The sequence below is a fragment of the Cygnus olor genome, chromosome 1, assembly GCF_009769625.2.
Source record: "Cygnus olor isolate bCygOlo1 chromosome 1, bCygOlo1.pri.v2, whole genome shotgun sequence".
Classification (NCBI taxonomy): domain Eukaryota; kingdom Metazoa; phylum Chordata; class Aves; order Anseriformes; family Anatidae; genus Cygnus; species Cygnus olor.
Genome location: NC_049169.1, coordinates 188,288,530 through 188,303,423, shown reverse-complemented (window position 1 = coordinate 188,303,423; position 14,894 = coordinate 188,288,530). Strand labels below are relative to the sequence as shown.

Here is a 14,894-nt window from a genome sequence, read left to right as displayed (position 1 = left end):
GAGTTAAAGTGACGAGATACAAACAACCAAGATCCTATCTTACTAGGCTCTGGGAGCTGTAGTTCAATTTTATGGTTTCCTCTTTAAGCGACCCTGGCTAGGCCTGATGCAAACCAGTTATTACTTCAATTGGATCTCCTAAAAAAAAAAAAAAGCATACATACAGCACACGTAACAGCATTTCTAGCACTACAGGCTGTAGACATCCTGTTGATACTACTGCTCTGCAGAGTCCTGTATTAAATGCTCCAAGTGGTATTTTACAGAAATCTCAGGGGGACAGGTTTCAACACAGATTACACCCCCAAAATGAACTGAATCAAAGCCTGCATCCGCATTTAAACATATTAAGCAGGACGTTTATGTCTTTGAAATGTTATTAGTCATTTCCAGCAGTAAGATTTGTTTTTCCACTTGAAGTTACATTCACTTGGTTCCAAGTGTAACAGCCCTCCTATAACACAGAATATAATTAAACACATTTCAGTAGTACCTTGTGCCTTTAAAAAATGGTTTAATTAAGTTAATAGTTTAGACCTACCCCGCAAGTGAATTCCCCAAGCTGTACTAATGAGAAGTCAGGAACTGGCAGATTTCAAAAAGACACCTCAAATTCCCCCTTACAACTCCAGGCCACCGAGCCTGCAAAACTGCACGATATGCCACAGAAACATGTATTTATAACAAAATGGCATGCCCATAGCATTTGCTATGATTATATTAAAGCAGGAATTTGATTGCAATCAAGCTGTAACATTTATTAATGACATTCTACCATTTTCCAACTTCCACAGCTAACAGCTCCAAACCGCATTCCTATTCTCACGACTGAGCTGATGAAAACATAATAAAGCTTTTTTGAAATAACTTAATACACAGCAGCAAGTTCTTCCATTCATGTGCTTTGTTACTTAAGTAACATGGCAAACACCTGCAAAAAATAGGTATGGCTCTAATTAGCAGTGCACATTCAGCATTACCACACAGACCAGGAACAGTAATCGTGTATTTATAAAAAGTAGGTGCGTGTTATCATTCAGAAAAAGCTTCTCATGAAAGGCTAACTAATGCATGTGCTCGGCTTACAGTATGATTGGGTGAACCGGGCTCTGAAGAGGAGCTCTCTAAAAGACAAATACAATGCTTGCAAATAAAAAATGCTTTTTCCTCCCTCCCAGAGGGATGCGTGCTGCCCTGGTTTCGGCTAGGATAGAGTTACTTTTCCTCACAGAAGCTGCTGTGGTGCTGTGTTTTGGATTTAGGATAACAATAACGCTGATAACACAGGGATGGTTTAGCAGTTGCAGAGCAGCGCTCACACAGAGCCAAGGACTGTTCAGCTCCTGGTGCTGCCCTGCCAGCGAGGCACCTGGGGGTGCCCAGGGAGCTGAGAGGGGACAGCCAGGAGCTGGCCCAGCCTGGCCAAAGGGACATCCCATGCTGTGTGGTGTCACACTGAATGATAAATACAGGGTGGCTGGCCAGAGGGAAGGCAGGACCACTGCTTGGGAATGGGCTGGGCATCAGTCAGCAGGTGGTGAGCAATTAACTGTGCATCACTTTGCTTTGAACGTATTATTGTTATTGGTATTATAATTATTATTATTTCTCCTCTTTTTCTGTCCTATTAAGCTGTCTTTATCCCAGCCCACAAGCTTTTACTTTCCCCTCCTTCCCCCTCGATTCTCTGCCCCATCTCACTGGGGGAAGCATGGGCAAAGGTCCAGGTTATCCCACAGCACCTGCAGGTGACTGCAGCACAACCAAAGCTCAGGCAGAGAAATTAAAACCTATGTGTGAACAGGTAGAGAATTCGGGCAGCTCCTTTGCAGCATGTTTTTGGTTGCCAAAGCTAAGTACCTGCAGAGGCTGGCCCTCTGACCAGCCCCTGTGGGTGCCACTTTACCTTGCAAGCTGCTCTGGGAGCTGGGTGCCAGGCACAGCAGGCCTGCAGCTCACCCCATGGCTGTGGCAGGCGGAGGAGCGGAGCGCAGGCAGGAAACCAAGTAACAAAGCAGCATTTCCTAAAGCAGCAGCTGTTGGCTCTGCACACCTTGCCTACCTACGGGGCTGCACGGTTAAACAGGTGTACAAACATTGGAAGTGATCTCTCTCCTTGATAGCTGCAACTTAATTCGTGTCAGTTACGTTTCGAGTCACACCACTGTGCGGACTGGGACAAACACCACCAAGCCCTGTTAGAGGAGTTTGGATACACATCAGCTGAAAGTCTGGCCCCACTTCCTAGCAAAAAAAATGCAGAGATTTCTCTAAAAGGCAGCCATTGTATAATTAAAGAAAAAAAGTGTCATTCTTAACACTCACTACCATACCTTAACTCATTATCACGCTACAGGAAAATACCAGTGATTAGGTGTTGTGATAATATCCACGTGAAAAGCAGCAAGCAGTGAGCTGAGCAACTTGGTAGCAGTTTCCTGGTGTTCACCTGATTAACAACGCTGCCAGGCAGCACACCGGCTAGGTGGCTGCAAGTCTAGCTGTCCCGAACAAGCAGCTGCACGTGTGCGACAGCGAATCAGTAAGATCATCTAACTCCTTGTACATACGGAGGACTATTTTGATCACGAAACTGACTGAAGAGAAAAAAAAATGTTTACAAATTCCTGAAACGAGAGATCGAAGGCTTATAAGGAACAGCTGCTTGCAAGCCCATGCAATGAGTTTTGGTTGACTGGAAGCTAGGCCCTTAACACCCAGCGTCGGTTTGTTACAGCAGAGAAGTTTCTCTCTGAACAAACGCAGCCCCCGGTCACATGGAAGAGCCTCACTCTACCAGGTGGATCCTTGAGACTAAAGATCCCACTGGTAAGAGTTTCATTGCACTGTATCATGGCCTGTACGCTTCCATCAGCTAAGAAAAGGGTGTGTGGTGCTCAAATACTCAAGACAGTTTGAGACAACCTCAGGTCAGATTAGGGAAGTAACAGCAGCCCTAAGCGCAAGGCTTGAATCCTACAGCTGTCATTGCCTAAAGCCGAAGTGCCTCACCAGAGCAAGGCAAAGAACCAAACGCCACCACATCTGACCTGGGGTGACCACTGTCCGTACTCCAAGCAGCTGTTCTGTTTCCACCTTTTTCTGCTCTCCCCTACTGTTTCCCTATGGCTACGCTGACAGCTTGCACACAGAAGTTCACGTGCTGCCCCAAGACAAAGCGGGTCACAAAGCAGGTCAGGCCTTTGTTTAAAAGACATTCTTCCGCCCAGCCCTCGAAGATTTTCCAACAAAGCCACTGCAACGTTGTACAAGAGGAATAAATCTGTGCTCCTGAATTACCTACACTGATGAAGGTGATTAGGAATATTCAGATGTATTCAAATGAATCCATTTGAACAATCTCCCCTGCTTTTTGTGGGCTAGAATGGCTTGGGTCTGTGGCAATGAAGCACTCAAGTTCTGCCGAAGAGCAGTTCACTTCCAGTTAAATGCAAGCCCTCACACGCAACAGGATAAAAAAGCAGCAGACAGCTGCCAGCTGGGCAACTGACCGCGGTGTTCAAGAGTGCTTCACACAGGGGGCAATCTGCATTGTAAGCAGATCTTTGAGATGCCTGCACCAAAGTTATAGTAATGAAGATTTTGAAGTATTGCACTGTAGACCAAAGCCTAATAAAGGCAAGGAGATAAGTACAATACAAACTGATGGCCTTTGCTTCTTCTGGCAAGCAGTGCTGCTGCCCTAAGGCGCGAGGGCCACTTGAGGAGTGACGGCCAGTTTTACAAACCCAGCGTGGCTCAGCTGTCTGGGCCTGCTCAGAAGTTGCATCAGCAACAAGCTCACCTTCAATCACTTTGTTTCAGGTGTTAACTTTGTATAGACCACGGTTAAGACAGAAGCACATGAAAATACATTACGAACTGCTGTCCACTGGAGCAGAACAATCCTGTTTCTCTCCAGTTCAATACGAGCAACCCCCAGACAGGGAACACTTTTTCAGAATTCCTAACCTACAGCTCCTTGTGCCGAGTTACCCCCGTATCAGCAGGACTTTTGCCAGATATAGGCAGGGGAAGACTGCAAAAATTAATGGCACGTTGCCAAAGTGTTCTGCCACTGGAAAGGCCTCCTGCAGCAACGCTCATGGCAGTCTCAGTACAGAGCAGGCATTTAACACGACTGCTTACGCTCAGTTTAACTGGCAAACAAGGTCACATTTATTACAAGTGGTAGCATTTTGACTTCCAAATCCTGTGTGCTGGAGGATTCTCCTAAAGCTCACACGTAGAATAGGCCTTTCCATTTGTTCTCTATTCATGTGATCCCTACAGGGGAGAGAAAAGGCTCCCGGCTCTTTTTCAGTAACAAATACATCGAACAAAGAATGATTAGAAACCAGCACTAAAAGCTCTGTAGGCATGACATTGTTTCAGCCCGCTCCGATATTGTCAGATCACCACTACAGAAACATGCCCTGTGCTTCTCTGCAGCCCTCCTGGCAAGCACAACTCAGTAAAATATGGCTGCCAAACAGTTAACCTAGAAATACTGCTGCCTAATAGATTCAGCTCAAAAATACATTCACTTACTGTACAAACCCAGAGCAGGCTTCAAACACGCTGCACTGATATGAAGATGGCTGATATCAAGTCACAAGCTGGCTAACTATAGATGATAGCCTATCTTCGAGTTGTAGCACCGACTTCAGTTTTAAAGCCATTATTTAATTCTAAGTGTCAGCAAAACTTCAACAGTTGCTGTTCCATTGACAAGCAGAGGGTGGTAGGAGAAATGAATACTTACTGCTCTTCCAGAGCTGAACAAGGACCTTTACTACCCCAAAAAACATGGAAAGCAGTTGTTAATGCTTGAGCTCTATTTAGAGCAACATCAGACAACTTCTTACTCTATTCTCTTCTACTGACAGAAGCCCAAGAGCAGCTGATGATGAGATGTGTTGATTTTTTTGTGTTTTTTTTTTTTGTTTTTTAATGTCTGCTGTGCAGATCCACATCCACTGACACCAGTGGGTAGTGACGTCTGCAGAACTAAGCAAACTATACTGAAGACTGAGTGGGACACTTCAGAAAACATCATTTATTGTACACGCCACCCCTGTAAGTCCTGGAAGATGCATCTGCATCAACTCAATCCTCAAACTACACAGAATATCACCAAAAAAATTAGTTTCTTCCTGTTTTCATTTCTCTGGACATAGGTCACTAGCAGTGGAAGAAAAAGTAGAAATGCAGCGTCATAACTGAATATATACTGCTGAACAGGAGCCAATATTTATTCAACAAATGTGGGAAAGCAGCTTTGTCTGCACAAAGTCAGACTGCTTTTAAACTCTGGCTCCGGTGTCTGAAAGATGCTTAAACAGTGAATTTACCCAAAGGGAGAAAGAGACCCAGTTTAATTCTCCTGCTGGGTTGCTACTGCTGATATCTGAAATGTCTCCCAGACTTGGGGAAAAATAAAAACCAGGATGCCAGAAAGCTCAGCATACAGCAGGCACAGGGCACCACAGCTATCTCGCACCTGTTCTTTCTATTCAGGCATTTTGTCCAGGCAAGATCCAATAGTTTAACTGTCCAGGGGCTCAGGACCTAGGAGCAGCCCATTAAGAAGAAAGATGCAGCATCTTTGAACACACTGCCACAATTTAGCGCGCAGCACTGACACCAGGCACAAAAGGCTGGTTACTTTTGGTGAGCTTTACTGGCTAAAGCTCTCCTTCTGTAGCTGTACCCAAGCCTTTCCAAGATGCTTTTCTGCAGTCAAGCAAGCGCTCTGTTCACATGACAACAGAAAAGATTTCCAAATGCCATACAAACACCACCACAAATGACTACGGTGCCTGAACCCCAAGCAGAACCGAACACAAGCAGTTTTACCTGAAGAACATTTAGATAAATAACTTTTTAGTGCAAAAGGAAAGCTTTTCTACGGCATAAACGCAAATAAATGCACCTGCACACAGCACACTTCACCATTCGCACTTTCAAACCAGATCACAGTGAACATTACCTGGGATACCCGCATTAGCTGGGTCTGCACTAACTGGCTTTTGAGACCAGCAGCACCAGCAAGAACCTGCCCACATATTTAAAAAGCTCCAACTGCTCTGAAGCACACGTGGCCTCTATAGTGCCTATTTATAAGCTAAGAAAGCAATGCACTTTGTTTCATTTAACGTAACATACAACTGAAATTCAAGAGGAATCCAGGCTGGGGCCACAGCTCTGCCACCAGGAAGCACCTTGCAAGCAAGCAAACTGACGGGACAGGCTGAGACTGCAGCCAAGCTGCCTGTTATCACGGGTCTTGTGTTACTGGAAGCCTTGTTACAGCCGTCAGTGCTAAATTCCTTGTGGTGATGCTGCTGCCTTACAAAGTCAGAAGTTCCTTTTCGCAGTTTTGCTCAAGTTTTAAGATGCTGCTCAGCTTGGAAGTGGAAACCAAAGGCTTCTTGCTCACTCTTCTAGCACAACTTAACTTTGGCCTATGTGGTAGCACAACTCTCTGAACAAGGTATTTTCTGGATATCAATGCATCTTTTGGGACCTTACTTGCAATAATTGAGTGGCTTAGACCACTTCACCAGTGATACTTACTGCATACACTGGAAGAACATTTCAGTAAAGTCTCATTCCGTATAAGCTAATGAACACAGAGTTGATTCCTGTATTAACAAAGAATATCAACAAATTGTATCTACATGAAAACCAGCCCTGCAAAACATTTTCACTTTATTAAGCAAAACAAACCCACCTTCCACATACTACCAAGGAGGTATTAGGAAAGATACTTATGCCATTGTTTTATTCATCTCAGAAGTACTGACACGGCAATCTAACTGCTGTCATCGTGCCCCATCTTCATTCTCTTTTTTTTTTTTACAGAGCCCAACACAAGTTTGTTGTCAAACTATAAAACAGAGGCTTGTGAGTCATCTCCCCCACTGTTCAGATAATCACTTTATAAATCATACTTAGTAAGAAGGAGCTACGATTTAAATAGCTCCAGACCATCAGACTCAGGTAGCAAAAAACGTTTCCCATCAGCACTACCAGCCACGCTGCCACTTCTGCACAGTTGTTTTCACACTACACTGATCTTCTACGTAATCTGGGCAGAAACCACCACCACCACCAGTCACTGCTGAATCACGCCAACACCACAAGAGTCACTGGTCGGGAACATTCATGATTCACTATTATTTTGTGCTTCACACCTGAATTACAGGGAAAACAAAGTATTTTAAATCAGTACAAAGAAATCCTTTTCCCCCAGCCAGTTGAAAAGAATGGAGAAAAAAGCAGGCTGGGTGCTGTAAGTAGCAGAGAGCTGTGTACAGAATGGCTATAAGTTTTCGGAACATAAATTTGTTTCATTTCATACTGAACTTTAAAATTAAACACAGATATACGCCCTATTAAGTGAACAGACGCATGCTTGAACTGTGTATATTGAACAAGTCAGAACAGCTACTAGTTACCTTTTATAAAGCTACGGACAACACTGGAGCTACAGGCATCTTGGACAATAATTCCAGTAATTACATTTGTCCCATTTTTGCATGTTTCAAAGCTTCTAAAATCCTTCAGCTAAAAATGGAACATTGTTTACCTTTATTTGAAGCTCCAAAGTTTGATATGAACAAACTTTCAAACTGAACACGCTAAGTGGTGAAAACAGCTAAGATGCTCCTGCAAACAGAATTACTGCTGCTACAGTGTGATGAAGAATGGTAATACATATAAAGGACCAAACTAAATCTAACCTACGGTACATAGAAAGTGTTATCACACTGAGTTTTGAATTTATTTTTTTTATGATAAAGTTTGAAATGCACAGTAAAACACTCAACCGCTGCTCCTCCAATTTTCACAAGCTCATTTTTTCACACCATGAAGCCTGCGGAGAAAAAAAGGATAGAGAAAATGTCTTCCTTCTACATCCTTCCACTTGCACTCTAAGGTTTTCAGAAGAAGTGTTAGTTCCTCATCCTATTTTGCCATCCACTTAGTTTCTGCATTAGTCCTGTACGCCTTTTATAAATTGTATAGGGAATTATCAATTTTGCAAAACTTGTCCAAAATAGAAGACAGGGATGTGTAGCACCTTTTCCTTTTTCTCCCACAACAAACATGAGAGTTCATTTTTAATACTGCCTGTCTCTTGGAAGGAAGAATCAATAAGGATGCCCAAGGTAATTAGAAAATTTTAAACCAAAAGGAAAACCACATTACTAACCCACCCTCTGCACCTCCATTTCTCGCCCTATTTTGCTCAGCTTTGAGCAAGCTACTCCATACAGTGCGTTACGGTTTCAGAAACTTCTTATGAACATCCTGAAACGCACACTGGAGTTCTAAGAATTCCTGGCAGTTACCAAAAACTGACAGAAGTCACATGAAGTTAAAAGAAACTGTTTCATTATCTCCTTCTTTTTACTGCTCTAAGCCTTTATGTAGGGGGGTTATCTGCTCGCACAGCACCTCGCGCCGTGGCACAGTGTCACTTTGTACAGAAACAACACAGCTTCAAATCCAATGGCACTGAGTCCAAGAGCAATAAAGGACTGTTCCTGAAGAGAAGCTCCAACCTACACATGCAAGCAGACAAACCACCCATACTCCACACAAGGCACCCTTGTCCAGGTGCAAGTGCACATCACCCTTTCCTTTGTTTCTACTGACCTGAGGGAAGAAAGCGAACTCCAGATAACGCAGAGAGCACAGCCAAAGCCTGTCAGCCTTATAAGTCGCAGAGAATGATCACAACTTTCTCACTAAGCAGGAGCAAGCTATTATAAAGTGAACTTAATTTCTAAGTGACACTGAGGAGCTAAGATTGCTGATTAGGCAATGCAAACATCTCTATTTTCCTCACCATAGTACCTGCATTTTGTCCTGTTCCTAGTATGCCAATACTCCTTGTGACTCAGGCTGCCCTGAGTAAGACGCAGAAAAGCTACTGAAAAACTTTTATAGCTACCAGAGGATGGCTTCCAGACAGTGAGTGGAACACAACAGCTTGCTCAGGTGTTGATAATAGGACTATCAAGAACAAATTTCTAGTAACATGTTTCCATGAGATTTAGCCAAAACTGAATCCCTTCAGGAAAACAAACTACATGTTCTGCCAACCTTCATTCTCTGGTTCTTTCTGTAAAGCAGGAAAGATGCAAGTAATTAGCCATTTAAAAAAAACACACGCACTAATTCAGGTCACATTTAACAAAGAAAAAGAATGTTAAAAAACATCTAATGTTGCTGCCCATGTAGAAAAAACAAAACCTGAAGAAAATCTTCAACTTAAACTCCTCCTAAACCACTGCTTTTCACAGACAAGTAAGTATACAGTAAGTCCAAGATGCGTGGAAAACCACATACAAGTTGTTGCACCACACAAGACACCAGCATTCTTTCAGAAGATATTCTTAGAATTGCCCTTGATGATATACACACACAGTACAACAGCTAATGGAAATCACCATTTCAACAGGATATAACATCCTTTCTTCTTTTCACAAAGGCACTCATTGTGTAAACTGTTCCTTGAACAATGACCCAAACATCTGTATTAACTGAAGCCTGCTAAATAACTCTTCTCCTCAGTCATGACAGGGGCCATCTGCTCACCTAGCTAACCGATCACTACCACATTTGCACATCTTACACATCCCTGTACATTTTTCAGCGTTCATTATTTATGTTTCCAAATGGATATCGCATACCCTAAACACACACCCCTACAATGAAAGGGCTCCAGCTACCGAAGAAAACTCTCGTTAGTCTAATGAAGACCACAACTGTTTTCTTGTGAAGAAACACAACTTGACCATAGCCTTGCATGCACCGGGCTGTGAGCTTGCAAACGCTATTCACATCCCATTAAGACTTGCTTTTTCCTTGCTTCCTATCCTGTGCTTTGTCAGACTTTGACTAAGTTATTGTTATGGCTGAAGAGAACAGTTTGGAGTTTATATATATGGAGTTTATATAGCCATTTTTATCCCGATCTCAGGCTGTCATGGGTTAACTCCTTTGTCTAAGAACACTGAATTAGATGCTGTTGTTCCCAAAGTCAGGGGAGCAGCGAGCGAAGACCTTGCCATGCACCCGAGCTGAGCAGCTCTGCGGGCTCCGTCTCTCCGTGCCGATGGCACCGAGCACCTCCTCCTGCTGCCGGATCCGACCCTCCTGCCTCGGTCAGAGGAACCTGGGGGCCGAGAGCCGGTGGCAGCACGGGGAGCAGGGGAAGAGCTCCCTACCTGACCCAGTTGTCGCGGAACTTGCTCTGCTGGGGCTGGTTCACGTAAATGGTGCGGGCTGGCGCCTCGTCCAGATCCGCCGAGGACGTGGCTCCGGACATCTCATCATCCGCCTTCTTGTAGCCCGCGGGGGAACACACGGGTCCTGTGGGGAGAGCGGGGCCGGTAAGCGAGGGGCTGCGGCACGGAGCCCCCATCCCATTCCCCCCATCCCATCAGCCTCGCACCCCGCCCGGAGCCCGGCGGCAGCTCCCGGGGCCGCGGCGCCTCAGGGCCGGGCCACAGACGGCGGCTGCAGCGCCCTCCCCGCCGCTTACCTCGGCGGCGGCTGATAAATAATGCAGGGCCGGGGAGGGGGCGGCGGAGCCCGCAGCGAGCCAGCTGGCAGCGGGGACAGCGCCGGGGCCCTCGGCCCGGCCCCCGGGAGGGACCCGGCCCCGCGCCGCCCCTCAGCCGCCGGCAGAGGGGGAGCCGTGAGGTGGGAGCCTGAGGGCGGTTTCGTGCCCCCGGTGCTGCCCACCCCAAGGCACAGCCGGCCGGGCACGGCCCCCTCACAGCTCCGCAGGCCCGCAGGGAGAGGAGAAGTTGGCTCCGGGCTCGCTCGTCCTCCTGCCAGCATCCAGGAGAGGCTGGGCTCCCCAAAACAGGCTCCTGGTTTGGCCGAAGAGACCAGAAGCTGCACGACTACGGCTTCCAAGCTGACATCTTGGGCTGCAAAGTGCAATTTATCTCACGCTTGCCTCTGTGAAGCAGTGTTTAGCTTTGCATTAAGAGAGAGTTAGGTCTCCTTCTGTCAAAATTTTGGCTATTTGCTCTGTCAAGCCTCAAAGTACTACTGGAGGCGCTGATGTATTTCAGCTTTCCCCTTCCCTTCTGAGCCCTGGAGATGCTTTGTGTTACTTAAACTGATTCCTGTGCAGTGTATTTACAGCTCCAGAAACAGCTGTGGGTTTACAAGCTAGCACAGGGCTCTAGACACAGGAACAAGACAACTTTTTTCACAAGAATCCAGTAAGAGGTATTTTAGGATTATTCGAAAAATCCATCGTAAGATACAATAGGTCTCTCTCAACATTAAAGCCAAATCCAGCAACTATTTCCGATTTCTGTACAAAGCTACAGTTAACCTGCAAACTGCAATCAGAGCCAAATGGCTAAAAAAGATTCAGTGTGTATAGAGGAGAGCCCCCTGAAATTATGTCCATCTCAACTACAGCTTCAAGAAAAAACAGCAGTCCTACTAAAACCTTAATATATTCAGCACTTACATTCTCACATACCACTGGCACTTGCCTTGGCTATTTAATTAATAAAAAGACCACAGCCTAAGCTGAAGTCCTACTCTTCCCTCTCAGCCTTTCCAAATGATCAATTCTTGATCAGCAGTGCAAACAGGTTCTGTATCCCCTAAACATTAACCACTGGAGGGCAACATTACCCACTTGTTTTACAAAATAGTTCAGTATCAAAAAAACTTCACCAAACTAGCAGCTGGCCAATAAAGCTAGTGTAATAAAACTAATACGCTAACATATAAACAAACAGTACTGTCTGTTACCTAATCCAAGTGTTGCGTATTGTGAGTTCACACTTTGGATGTATTAAAATCGACTTGTGTGCAGAATTGTTAGCATATACTTTGTGAAAAAACAGAAATTTCAGAAATAAAATATGTAATACCATACATTAAACAAGATGATGCTATTATAATAATACATTGGGTTACTCAGTCTGAAGAAACTCACCGCAACACAAACAATTGCTCAACCTTGCTGAGTATTTTACTCTTCAGAAACACAGAGCTAAGAGCACTACTGGATACTTGCTGTTCTTTCCATTGATTTCATGTTGTGTAACTGCAGTGGAGATCAAACGACAGTACCCTTAAGAGCATAAGTGCAAGGAAGCAGCTCTCATCTATTTTCCTAGTCAAGCTCCAGAACACAAGTGCAATTATAGAACAAGAACAGTATACAAATTATTGGCTTTTCCCCAGAGACAGGTTGATATTTTTTTTTCCATATGACTCCCTCTGATGCTTGAAATCTTCCTGCTTACTAGTTCTCTTCACTGTCAAATATCAGGAAGCTGTGCCACAGCTTTAAGGATGAACTGATCAGGTCAAGTATTTAGGTTTACTTCATGTACAACATTCTTGACCACTCTGTCTCCAAGACAGGTAAATGCTGTTGTCTTGGTGGCTCCTTATTCTTTATGTGTACCAAAAAAACTTCAAAGCCAACTTGTGTGTAGAAACAGCTGTACTAAGAGGGGTTTTATTTTTTTGAAAGTGGTTCAAATCAGCTGCTTCGACTCTTAGTGGAATAAGCCTCATTTTGGAAGATTATCCACTAATCCTGCCCATGAGAAATGCCTTCTACCTCCCTCCCCTATTACTAAGCAGATCATAGCCAGAAGCCTGCAGCGACCTATGCTACTAGAAGCATAGATGCCCTCATTCCCCATATTCCGAAAGATTAAGGAGCCCTAAGCTTCTGAAGGACTCCTGGTGGGCAGCAGACCCAGCGGCTCCAGAACACTAGAATGCCCAGATGCCACCTTCAGAACTCATCTCCCTCCAGGGAACCAGACCACATGCAGACCATCACTTCAACCATGTGAAGGCAACTTGCACACATGCTCCTTGGTTGAGAAAGGCTGCGGATATAGACCCCACAGATCCTACCAACTGCAGTGGAGGAACTTAGGACCGAACTTCGAGCAGCTCTTATTCAGCAGTGTTTACTTCCCTGTATCCAAAGGAATCGGACTCACTGATTTTGCTTTAGGGCAGACCATTTTAGCACGCAGGGAAGGTTACTCTCCCTGAGGGCCTGCACCTTCTCTTATTTCCCCAAGATCTTGCAACACTGCTACCAATTTGTTTTCTGGGGGGAAACTAGTATGACCTAGCATGATTTCAGTGTGTTAATATTGTGGCTATCCTCACTGCTTGAACAGAATCATTTGGTTCAGCTCAGCTAGTATCTCCTTAGCTCTGCTGTTGGTCTTCTGAGTCTTCTTCCCAGTTCCCTCCACCCCTGTCCCAAAATCACAGAAATCCATTCCTAATGTCACCACCTTCTCAGCTTAGAAGTCTGTACTTCAGGGAGGTGAGCAGAGTTTTTGTACCTGGCCAAAAGTTGTCGCTGAGCAGAATGAAAACATGTCACTAAGTGATTATTCTCACTCCTCCTCAGGAAAGAAGCCACGCACAGTCTCCATGTCCTTGAGTGGAGCAGAAATCCCTTAAAGAGCTAAGGAAAGAACCAGAAAGACAAAAGACCTCTGGGGATACTAGTGAGTCAGTCTACACATAGGTACCTGTGAAGGTACTAGAGAGCTAGTAAAGGACCATGATTTAGTAAAACATTATGATTACTGCTTATTTTTAATAGACTTGAGATCCCTATGGAATTTAAACAGTGCCTAATATATCTGCTCTCAACTCTGAGGCATGAGACACTTACTGCAGGAGTCTAATACAGTTTCCCACTGTGCTTTCTGAGTTCCATCAGTCAGATGAGTTATCACATATTTTATAAAGCACAGTTGTTCATGACTTACTTCACGCTGTTTAACAAACTTATCTTCTAAAAAAAAAAGATGGGATTAAAGCTTGACAAAATTAAGAAAGAGCCTTATTTTATAGCTTTATCTCATCATTAGGGCATCAAGCCTGATTTTTCTTGACAAGTTCACACTGTACTTGTTATCACTTGAAAACCAATGAATTAGAATTTAATAGTCTTGCAAAGATGATATTTAGCCTGCAATATGATAGCCTGCAAAGATGATATTTTCCATGTATACCTGTCCCCTTAATGTCTGCTTATTACTAACCATAGCTTTTCTATGATTGAGTAAACAAAGTGTTGTGAATTCTGCACTATTTTTATAGATTAGTCACTCAGGAAGCTTGCCAACCATCACAAGCCACAAGCAACTCTTGCAGCAACGACACTGGTTTTCTCTTAAGCAGATTAGCCAGCTAGTTACTGCTTCTGTCTGGTACTGTTCTGGTACCTTGTTAGTAGAGCAATCAAGCACCTTACCATGTTCCATTTTTGAGAATAAATGTTAATACAGCAATTTAGTATCTCATCAAGACAGCAGAACCACTAGCTATGAGAACAGCAGGTCTGTGATGGCAAAGTTTACCAGACTGGCTTCATCCTGTCAGGCGTAGATCCTAAAGCAATGCTGAGTGTCACGGCCAAGAATAATCCTACTGATATTGCTCACACTCTTTGCAGGACTAGGATCTAGGAGAAGAAAACACTGAGCTGATGAAACTGACCCTGCCTGAGCAGAGTTGGGCTGCGGTCTCCAGAGGTTCCTTCTAGCCTCAGCTGTTCTGTGATCCTAAGCTAACCCAGTAACAGGACCAAGTTCAAATAAGTCACACACAGCTGTTTGTGTCACCCCAACTGCACTGAGTAACAGTTTTCAATTAACACGCATTTTAAAGACAGCCTTCCTTGAAGTCAAACTTCAGCCTTACCAAAAGCCTTCACATTCTGTCATTCACAGAACATCTGGTGGTGGTGTTACAGGCTGAGCCTCGGAGCAAGTTGCTGCTAACTGAATATCTGAGACTAGAAAGTGTATTTAGAGAGCTGGCAGACAAGTTTGGCTTTTGCCTACACT

At 44.4% G+C, this 14,894-nt stretch overlaps 1 protein-coding gene across 9 annotated transcripts in view; it reads right to left on the bottom strand.

The window, feature by feature from the left end:
- ATP8A2 (ATPase phospholipid transporting 8A2) overlaps positions 1-14,894 on the bottom strand; it is a 328,555-nt gene that overhangs the window by 279,936 nt on the left and 33,725 nt on the right. For 7 of the 9 annotated variants that reach the window (XM_040543949.1, XM_040543951.1, XM_040543954.1 and 4 more), the window contains one exon: positions 10,245-10,389. In XM_040543949.1, the coding sequence (XP_040399883.1) occupies positions 10,245-10,389 (145 nt within the window). Of the gene's footprint in view, positions 1-10,244; positions 10,390-10,471; positions 10,491-10,561; positions 10,646-14,894 lie in introns of those variants that run through there. The other 2 variants (XM_040543957.1, XM_040543956.1) reach the window with 2 other exon arrangements.